This window comes from Dryobates pubescens, chromosome 36 (assembly GCF_014839835.1).
Source record: "Dryobates pubescens isolate bDryPub1 chromosome 36, bDryPub1.pri, whole genome shotgun sequence".
Lineage (NCBI taxonomy): Eukaryota > Metazoa > Chordata > Aves > Piciformes > Picidae > Dryobates > Dryobates pubescens.
The window spans coordinates 7,552,238-7,562,594 of NC_071647.1; the positions used below are offsets into that span (position 1 = coordinate 7,552,238).

At 49.6% G+C, this 10,357-nt stretch overlaps 2 protein-coding genes across 2 annotated transcripts; one reads left to right on the forward strand and one right to left on the reverse strand.

Annotated features, from left to right (window-relative positions):
• Positions 1-1,056: 1,056 nt before the first annotated feature.
• Positions 1,057-2,305, reverse strand: LOC104298710 (feather keratin Cos1-1/Cos1-3/Cos2-1). Its single transcript, XM_009898802.2, has 3 exons — positions 2,288-2,305; positions 1,661-1,792; positions 1,057-1,386 (listed from the first exon to the last, which is right to left on the reverse strand). The coding sequence occupies exons 1-3, from the start codon at positions 2,303-2,305 to the stop codon at positions 1,057-1,059; spliced, it is 480 nt and encodes a 159-aa protein (XP_009897104.2).
• A 7,085-nt stretch (positions 2,306-9,390) lies between these two features.
• LOC104298709 (feather keratin Cos1-1/Cos1-3/Cos2-1) lies at positions 9,391-10,130 on the forward strand. Its single transcript, XM_009898801.2, has 2 exons — positions 9,391-9,528; positions 9,801-10,130. The coding sequence occupies exons 1-2, from the start codon at positions 9,391-9,393 to the stop codon at positions 10,128-10,130; spliced, it is 468 nt and encodes a 155-aa protein (XP_009897103.2).
• The last annotated feature ends 227 nt before the right edge of the window (positions 10,131-10,357 follow it).

Below are 10,357 nucleotides of genomic sequence, written 5' to 3' on the forward strand. Positions count from 1 at the left end.
TATCATAGAGCATGGGGGAAGATTTCCTTAAGTGTAATTGGGCAGAGGAGAGAACACTGGGGGAGAGGTTGCCCAAGGAAGCTAAGATAGATTGAGATATTGTCTGGGTTTTAGGTGGGAGAGAACACCAACCAAGCCACCCATCTGAACTAGCCAGTGGGGATTCAATACCATGCAGATGCCATGCTGTTGTATAAGGAAAGAGCTGTCTGGCACAACGGATAATGGGGCTTGGGGTTCAGGCTGTGACCCATGATACTTTGTTCCCAGAGTTTTCTCACTCTTCTTCCACTTCTAGGGTTTTGTGCTTCCTTTTCCACTTGCTGCTCTCTCTGAAATGATCTGTTATTATTTGTATAATTCTATTAAATTCTCCTGGTACCAACCCACAGACTTTTGTTTATTCTTTAGCTCCTGATTCTCCTTCCTGCCCTGCTGGGAGTGTAGTGTAGGGGAGTTTTATGTAAGTGGCTGCCAGCTGAGCCAAATCTACAACAGGCACCCACTCCGCTGAGCATCCCTCAGCAGCAGTAACCATCAGTTCATTCCTGAAAACAGGAAATTAATCAGCTGTGTTGCCAAGTGACAAAATCCCCTGCAGGGAGTCCCAGCCTCCCCTTCCTCCAGCTTTTCCTCTGAGCAGAGTAGAAGAGTTGCTGAAGAAGGACTCAGAGGCACAGCATTGGATGCACCACAACTTTAATGAGTCTAGAGGAGAAAAGAAGGTGGCTGAGAGGAAGCACCAGGAGCAGGCAGTAAGATGGGCTGAAGCTGTTGCAGACTGCCCCTGTGCCTGTCGGGCAGAGGGACAGAGACCAACAGGTGGTAGGCATTGCAAAGGTTGGTGTTGTTCTGTAACACAAATCATAAACCACTACTGCATTTGTAACAGTTGGTATAGGGAAACAGCAATAGTAAAGGGAAGAGAGAAAGAGGAGAAGAGGAAAATGAAAGAACGATCTGAAACATTACAGGCATTCTCCTGCAGTTCTGTTGTCTGTCCAGCATCACATTCTGAGCTCTTGTTGCTTCGTGCTGAGGCTGTTGCCAGCAGCTCTAGCAGGGGCGGCAGGGTCTGCAGCAGTAGCGGTTGGTGATGCAGGAGAGGTCAAAGCCCCCGGAGCTGATGGGCACTCCCTCACAGCTAAGGATGCTGCCAACAGCAGCAGAGGTGGAGGAGCCCACAACAGTGTTCTGAGAGAAGGAGCTGAGGATGGGTCCAGGCAGGGTCACCACCACAGGGGAGGGCTCAATGACCACAGTGGAGCTCTGACACTGCCTGCAGCAGGGCTCATTGCAGCTGTTGGCCAGTGGGGTTGGGCCACAGGGCTGGCAGCAGGGTTCACAGGGCTTGCAGCAGGACATGGCTTGGGTCTGGATGTGCGCCTGGGAGAGAGAACAAGGAGGAAATAGAAAAAGGAGACACACAAGAAGCAGCCATGTCATTAAGGCCCCTTCTGGCCCAGCACACACAATGCCCATCTCAAAGCCCAGCAGCTACCTTAGCTAAGTCCCAGCCTTTCTCTGCAGAACTTTACCCTTTCCTCTCCCAGGAAAAGCAGCTCCTAGCCCTGTGCTACAGCAGCTTATAACTCTCAGAGGTCATAAATTGAGGAAAGATCTGATCTTGAAGGATGAATAGAAGAGGCTTCATACTCACCTGGTTCCCAAGGAGAAGGAGGTGAAAGAGGATGAGAAGGCAGGGACCTGGGCTGCCTTTTATAGCAGTGCTGCAGTGCCTCAGGCCTGGAGGCAGCTTTGTATGGTGCCTCCCATCCTTGGGATGAGAGCCCTGAGGGTTTCCGGGGCAGATGCACATCAACGGAAGGAGACTCAGCTCCAGAGCTGGTGGCATCCCTTGCAGGCAGGTGATGAGAAACCCCATCATTACTGGGGGCTTGTTTGTGGACAAGTTGTCAGAAATGGGCACTGCTCTCATGCTTTTCCTCCAGACGCCCAAGGACTGCCGTGTGAGAGGAACTGCCTCTTGCTCCCCACATCCTTCTCTGATGGTCATTCATGGTTCCATACAGGTGGGCTTCTGCTGGGAGGCTTTGACCCAACTGCAGCACTAACAGTCCTCTCAGGACAGTTTTGCTGGACTCATTTGCATCCTCATCTGTGAAGTCTCTACAGGTCTCAAGTAACACCAGAAGCAGTTCTGGGGCCTGTGTTTTCCTAGGGGTACTTGAGTCCTGTTCTGCCAGCATGGTCCCCAGCACCTCCTCAGCAGAGTCCCCCATTGCTGATGTTTACCAGGCACAAACACACAGGTGTCATCCTGTACCTGAGTGCCTCTCATCATGATGCCCAGGAGGGCTCTCCCCTGATATCTCTCTCAGAATCACAGAGCAGTATGTGTTCCTGGCCAGAAGGAGCCTATCTACTGCCCAATGTTGGTACCTTTGACCTTGAAGAGATGTGCTTAGAGAACTGCAGTGCAGCCTCTGCTTCCTCTGACCTCTGTTTCTTGCTTTATGTACAGGGAGGAAGGCCAAGAATCCTGCCTGCCTGTGCAGGTCTTGTCCCTGAGTGGATCCCTTCATAGAACTGTTTTGGTTGGATGAGAGCATTAAATCTGTCCCTTAACCCAGTCCTGCCAAGTCACCCTGAAACCAGGCCCCTCAGCAGCCCCCATATGCCTATTGTGAATCCTTCTGTGGATTCTGACTTCACCAGTGCCCTGAACAGCCTGCTCCACATCTTGACAACCCTTTTGCTGAAGAAACTGCTCCTCATCTCCAAGCTAAAGCTCCCTGAGGCAACTTGAAGCTCTTCACTCTTGACTTATACCTTCTTCTTTTTTTTTTTTTTCTCCCTCAGAGAACAGGCAGATCATCACCTCACTCCAACCTCCTTTCAGGGAGTTGTAGATATCCCCTGAGCCTTCTTTTCTCTAGGCTGAGCAACCCTACTTTCCTCTGCTGCTTCACAGAAATCTTCTGCTCTAGATCATTCACTAGGCTTGAAGCCCTTCTTTGGACAAGCTCCAGCACCTCAATGCCCCTCTTGGAGTGCGGACCACAAACATGAATTCAGATTTTGAGCTGCAACCACAAGAGTGTCCTGTACAGGGGGATGATTCCTGCCCTGCCCCTTCTGGCCACACCATTGCTAATCCAGGCCAGGATGCTGTTGGCCTTCTTGGACAACTGGGCACATAGAATCATAGTTTCATAGAATGCATCAGGTTGGAAAGGACTCTCAAAGATCATCTAGTCCAATTTCCCTGCATTCACCAGTGGCATCTCCAACTAGATCAGAACATGTTAGGTCATATTCCACAGGCTGTTGACCATCACCCCAGGTCCTTTTCTTCCAGGCAGTTTCCATTCACTCTTTCTCAAACAATGGAGCATTCATGGCACTGTTGTGACCCAAGTGTAGGACCTGGCATTCATCCCCTTGTCCTCTGCCTATCTCTCCAACCTGTCTAGATCCCTCTGCAGATCTTCCCTACTCTCCAGCAGATCAACTCCCCTCCTCAACTGTCATCTGCAAACTAACTGAGGGTGCCCTTGGTCCCTTCATCCAGGTCATTGATGAAGATGTTTGTGCTGGTTTGAGCTTTACATGGAGTCTGAAAGCCCAAATGGTAACAAGTAGAGATTCCTCCCCCCTCCCTTTCCTGGTAAGATAATGTAACACAAAATCAGGTAGGGAAAAGGAGAGGTAAAGTCACAAAGAAATAGTCTGGAATTGGTTTGGAAGTAAAAGAGGTAAATTTTTAATGAAGTATATATATAGCAATAAGGGGGAGGGTTTACAAAGGTAAAGGGATAAGGATAAATAAGAAATATAAAAAACCAAGCCCACATGGCCTTGGATTCCCTGGATGTATGTGGATTCAGCTCTTTAGAAAGCCTGGATGCAGCTTGGAAAGCACATGGTCAGTGCAGGAAGCAGCAGCAGCTGATGCTCTATCTCTCCAGCAGGCAAAGTAGGGAAAGAGTGGGAAGTAAAAGGTGTCTGCCCTTCCTATAGGCTTGCTGGACAGGAAGGGGAAGTGGAATTGACCACCTTTGACCCAGGGGACCCCTCCTTCTGGGAGGGGGAAAACCAAGTCTCTGTGCCCACCTGGATCAAGTTTCTTTTGTCTAGCTGGAGGCTGGGTTCTTTCAGTACCCATCAAGGATGGTGTAACCCAGCACAATGTTACAGAGAGCAAGCCCCAGTACTGAACCCTGGGGAGCACCACATATGAGCAGCCACCAACTGCATTGAACTCCATTCTTAGTATCATAGTATCATAGTATCAGTCAGGGTTGGAAGGGACCACAAGGATCATCTAGTTCCAACCCCCCTGCCATGGGCAGGGACACCTCACACTAGATCAGGCTGGCCAGAGCCTCATCCACCCTGGGCTTAAACACCTCCAGGGACGGGGCCTCAACCACCTCCCTGGACAACCCATTCCAGGGCTTCACCACTCTCATGGGGAAGAACTTCCTCCTCATGTCCAGCCTGAATCTCCCCACCTCCAGCTTCATTCCATTCCCCCTAGTCCTATCACTACCTGACATCCTGAGAAGTCCCTCCCCAGCCTTCTTGCAGGCCCCCTTCAGATACTGGAAGGCCACAATGAGGTCACCTTGGAGCCTTCTCTTCTCCAGACTGAACAGCCCCAACTCCTTCAGTCTGTCCTCATAGGAGAGGTGCTCCAACCCTCTGCTCATGCTTGTGGTCCTTCTCTGGACACCTTCCAGCATGTCCATGTCCCTCTTGTAATAGGGGCTCCAGAACTGGAGACAGTACTCCAGGTGGGGTCTCCCCAGAGCTGAGCAGAGGGGGAGAATCACCTCCCTTGACCTGCTGGCCACACTTCTCTTGATGCAGCCCAGGATCTGATTGGCTTTCCAGGCTGCAAGTGCACACTGAGAGCTCCTGTTGAGCCTCTCGTCCACCAGCACCCCCAAGTCTCTCTCCTCAGGGCTGCTTTCCAGCCAGTCACTGCCCAGCCTGGATTTGTGCTGGCCTGGGATTGCCTTGACCCACATGCAGGACCCTGCCCTTGGTCCTGTTGAACCTCCTGAGGTTGGCTTGTGCCCACCTCTCCAGCCTGTCCAGGTCCCTCTGGATGGATCCCTTCCCTCCAGCCTGTCTGCTGCACCACACAGCTTGGTGTCAGCAAACTTGCTGAGGGTGCACTCAATGCCAGTGTCCATGGCACCCACAAAGATGTTGAACAAGCCTGGTCCCAGGACTGATCCCTGAGGGACTCCACTTGTCCCTGGCCTCCACTGGGACATGGACCCATGGACAGCCACTCTTTGGGTGCAGCCATCAAGCCAGTTCTTTACCCATCTAGTGGTCCACCCATCAAACCCATGTGTCACCAGCTTGGAGACCGGGATGTGGTGCGGGACAGCATCGAAGGCTTTGCTCAGCTCCAGGCAAACGACATCAGTTGCTTGCCCCTCAGCTATTAATGTTGTCACCTGTTCAGAGAAGGCCACCAGGTTTGTCAGGCAGGATTTGCCCTTGGTGAAGCCATGCTGACTGTTCCCAATCACCTCTTCACTATTCTTCTGAGTCAGTAGTGCCTCCAGGAGGATCTGCTCCATGATCTTTCTGGGCACAGAGGTGAGACTGACTGGCCTGGAGTTCCCTGGTTCTGCCTTCTTACCCTTTTTGAAAATGGGAGTAATGTTTCCCCTTTTCCAGTCTGTGAGGACTTTTCCAGACTGCCATGACTTTTGGAATAGAATAGAGAGGGGTTTAGCAACCTCATCTGCCAGGTCTCTCAGTACCCGTGGGTGTATCCCATGGGGTCCCATGGACTTGAACACTTTCAGGTTCTTCAGGTGATCACCAACCTGATCCTCACTTACGATGGGCAGTGCTTCCTCCCTGTTCCTGGCATTGTCTTCCATGACACCAGGAGTGTGGCTAGAGGCCCTTGCAGTGAAGACTGAGGTAAAGAAGTTATTGAGTACCTCAGCCTTTTCCTCATCATTCTTCATCGCTCTTTGGCTCTGGTTATGCAGACATGTTTAATCCAGTGAAAAGTACTCCTGTCTAAGTCAAGAGCAGCCTGCATGCCCAGGAAAATGTTGTGGGAAATGGTGGCAAGTGTTTTATTGAAGTCCTGGTAGACAGATGCAGAGTCTTCTTTCATCCACTAAGTGAGTCACTGTTGAGGTCTATAAAAGGATATATTAATGTTCAATAAGCAGAGCGATTAATTAAAATATTAATAATTTTATTAATCATAAAAATCCCACAAAAAAACCCCCACTAATTAAAACCTATTTACAGGTTCGAGGTGTTTGGTTCTGGAACAGATCCTTCACCAGCAGGAACAAGTAACAATTTAAACAATATGTACAAAAATCCAGAAACAACAAACAGCAATTTAAACTGTAAAGAAAAGGAACCTCGGCAATGAAGCCGGCGATGGCCCACAAGGGGGGGGGAACTCCAGAATCCCCTAAGGCAACAGACCTTCAATAGATGCTTATAAAAATCAGATATTGTAATTACTCACTGATCCTGATACCTCCTGGCACACAGCAAGATCTAGACAAACCAAAACAGTGTCGACCACGTGGAAACTGCAGGAGCACCATTTCACTTTCTGTTGGTGCCTGCAGCTTATTACTGAGGCAGGATTTATTCCCAAAAGATTTGTAGCTGAAAGCTTGGTAGAGAGGAGGTTTCTCGGCTGTAATCCTTTTGTAGCAGTGCTCGCTCCTTTCTCCAGTCAAACAAAACTGTCCTGGGGACTCAGCTCCTCTGGGGTTTCGCCTCTCGGCCTGGCAGGACATGTGATTGTCCTCTGGGCTTTACAACGCTGAAAACAGCGAGGGGTCTTTGTTGTCTTCTCTGGGTAAACTAAAACACAGTTCAGCTCCCAAGCGAAGCTTGTAGTTCCTTCCAGAGCGTGGACAATTGCCAGACAACCCTCTGGCTCTTTGGGCTGATACTTACAGATTTCCCAAGGCAATAATGGCCAGTAGCAACCCAGATCTAGGGGTGAAACCCTGGTATTGCAACCTATAGAAAGCCTTCTTTCCAAACGTGGCCAAAAGCACACCCGCCTGGCTCATTCTGGCTCTGAAACATGTTCACGCAAGCCTAAAGAACCAGATCTACTAACTTCTGCCTCGTCTGATTCAGAGCAATTTTGAGTTTTTTTTGTCCATTCAGGACAGTCACCTTATCACAGAAGGAGATTGGGTTAATCAAGCTGGACCTGCTCTTCATAAAGCCATACTGGCTGGGACTGATCATCTGATTCACTTCACAGGCTGCATAGTGGCACTCAAGATGATCTGTTCCATGATCTCCACTGGCACTGAGGTCAGAATGACAAGTCTGTAGTTCTCTGAATCCTCCTTTTGGTCCTTCTTGTAGATGGGTCCAATCTCCAGTCATCTGGGACTTCCATGGCTAGCCAGGACTGCTGGTAAGTGATGAAAAGTGGCTTGGTGAGCATTTCTGCCAGGTGCCTCATCACCCTTGGATGGATCCCATATGGCCTCATAAATTTGTGTGCACCTAAGTGGTGCAGTAGGTCACTGGATTATGGAGGTTTCATACTGCTCTTCATCCTTGTTGTCCCATTCAGGGGTCTGGACTATTAAAGTCTTCCTATTAAAGACTAAGGTAAAGAAGGTATTGAGTGCCTCAGCCTTGGTCACTATGCTTCCTCTTGCATCCAACTGAGGATGGAGATTTCCCTTACTCCTCCTTTTGTTGTAATGCATTTATAGAAACATGTCTGGTGTGGTTTTTCTTTCCTACAGCAGCAAACATTAATTTCTAGCTGGGCTTTGGCCTTTCTAATTTTCTCACTCCCATAACCTTACCAAACCATTGTAGCCTTGCTGAGATGTCTTCCCCTTCTTCCACAGGCCACAGGATTTTCCTTTTCTTCCTGAGATCCAAAGCTCTTTGTTCAGCCAGCAAGGCTTGTCTTTCAGGACACCAGGACACCCTGCTGTTGCACCTCAAAGATTTCCTGCTTGAGGAGTATCAAACCATCCTGGACTCCTTGGCCCTTCAGGATTGCCTCCCAAGGGACTCTGTCAACCAGTCTCCTAAATAGGCCAAGGTATGCCTGCCAGAATCCAAGGTTGCAGATCTGCTGAGCCCTCTCCTTACTACCTAAAAATTTGAAAACTCTGGCATTTCAGGATTGCTGTGCCCATGATGGACTCCCACTTTCACATTCCATATGGTCCTTCTCTGTTCACAAAAAAACAGCTCTTACCAGGTGATGTTCATGCTTGAATCTCAGAAATTTGGGAGCACAAGTCTATCTGGGAATCACTCAGAGGGGATAGACCAAAAGATGGAAAAGGAGGGATGGATGGTTGGGAGAAGAAATGCAGGTGACAGAGGTCTGAGAGAACCATGGGAGCAGGTAGTTCTCTGTCATCAGCTTTGATGCAGGACACAAGTATGTCACAGATGGAGAAGTGTGGTAGTGGTGGCAATAAGCAGTGTGAGCCATCTGGCAGTATTGGCTTAGAGCCTGACATGGTGGTAGGCCATGTTCAGCATAAGTGCAGAAGCAGCTATCAGTGTAGCAAAACAGTGCTGTGCCTGCACAACGTAACTAAAGCAGGACACTGGCAGCTATAAACACAGAGAGTTATCTTGGAATAACAGGACACTCACCTGCATCAACAACCTTGTGTGTTATTACTAGTTTAACCAATAATCAATAGCAGTACGATGTGTGGTCACTTGTGAGGAACCAATGAAGCTATGCCAGCAATGCTCTCCGAGTCTATATAAGCTGTAAAGGTTCCCTTAATAAATACTCTCCCTCTCTCTCTCGTCATCATTCGGTACGCACTACATTGTACAATACTCGTGCAGTAAAGGAACAATACCAGATCCCATTGGTCGTCCATATTGATTCCGTTCTCCATCATCTACAGAGATATAACCCAGGTTAGGGCTGAGCACTTAAACTTAGCCTTCAAGCTGTTCCTGGGGGAAGCAGAGTTGGCTCTCACAGAATCCCCTCAAAAGCACCATTTGGAAATGATGTGAGCAAGCCCAACAAAGGGAAGGGGTAATGCTCAGCTGCACTAGGTGTGATTTAGTCCAACTATCTCATATTGCAGCAACTGGAAAAAATAAAAAAAATGGAGACTGTCCTAAGGAGGAGTTGAGGACCACACTAGTACAAGAGCCCATTTCCTGAGAATCTGGTCACAAACAAGCCTTGAGGAATGAGCCAGGTGCACATCACCTGCATGCATGGGATGCCACCAGCAATTCATCCAAGTTTCCTGCCTGTTTCTGCCCTGGAAACCCTTGGGGCTCTCACCCTGGCACTGACAGAAGCCTTCTAAAGGGAAAGGGCGTGACAGAGGGCAGGAAATGTAAACTGAAGCAGAGCAGGAAACCAGGACACAGCCTGTGCTATCTGGGATGGTTTGCATTTATCACGAGCTACTCAGAGAATTCTTCCTTCCACAAAGCTGCCTCTGGCACCGCAGTTATGCTATAAAAGGCAGCTCATCTCTCTGCTCTCTCATTCACTTCTCTTGCATCCTTCTTGGGAACCAGGTGAGTCTGAAGCCTCTTCTCCTCCTCCTTCAACAATAGGTCTCTACTTGATGTATATTTCATATGATAGGGGCTACCCTATCTCAGGCCTGAGAACATCTTGCTGGGAGAGAAGTTTCTTCTGCAGAGAGAGGCTGGAACTTAGTTGAATTGTTTCATAGGCTTTGAGGAGGACAGAGTATGCTGGGTTGTGAAGCCTTGGGTCAGCTGTGCTTGGGTCAAGTGATACTTCTCATGTGCCCCATTTTCTTTGCACTTGCCCTCTCTCTCAGGTGCACCTCCAGCCACAAGACATGTCCTGCTGCAAGCCTTGCCAGCCCTGCTGCCAGCCCTGTGGCCCAACCCCACTGGCCAACAGTTGCAATGAGCCCTGCTGTGTGAGGTGCCAGGACTCCACTGTTGTCATTGAGCCCTCCCCTGTGGTGGTGACCCTGCCTGGACCCATCCTCAGCTCCTTCCCTCAGAACACTGTTGTGGGCTCCTCCACCTCTGCTGCTGTTGGCAGCATCCTCAGCTGTGAGGGAGTGCCCATCAACTCCGGGGGCTTTGACCTCTCCTGCATCACCAACCGCTACTGCTGCAGACCCTGCCGCCCCTGCTAGAGCTGCTGGCAAAATCCTTGGGCAAGATGCAACAAGAGCTCAGAACATGGTGCTGGACAGAAGATAGAGATCCAGGCCATTGTTGCCTCCTTACACTCTCCTCTTTCTCTTCCTTTTACTGTCATTGTCACCATATGCCAGCCCAGTGTGGACCTCTCTATGCCAGCAACCTGAGTGTTGGTCTCCCTCCCTCTGCAGGCCAGGCAGATGGACATTCTGTCACAGCT

Coding starts and splice junctions, on each gene's coding strand:
- LOC104298709 (XM_009898801.2), top strand. CDS start 9,391: ATGGTTTGCATTTATCACGAGCTACTCAGAGAATTCTTCCTTCCACAA. Junction 9,529..9,800: donor GCATCCTTCTTGGGAACCAG/GTGAGTCTGAAG, acceptor CCTCTCTCTCAG/GTGCACCTCCAGCCACAAGA.
- LOC104298710 (XM_009898802.2), bottom strand. Junction 1,387..1,660: donor TCCTTCTCCTTGGGAACCAG/GTGAGTATGAAG, acceptor TCTCTCTCCCAG/GCGCACATCCAGACCCAAGC.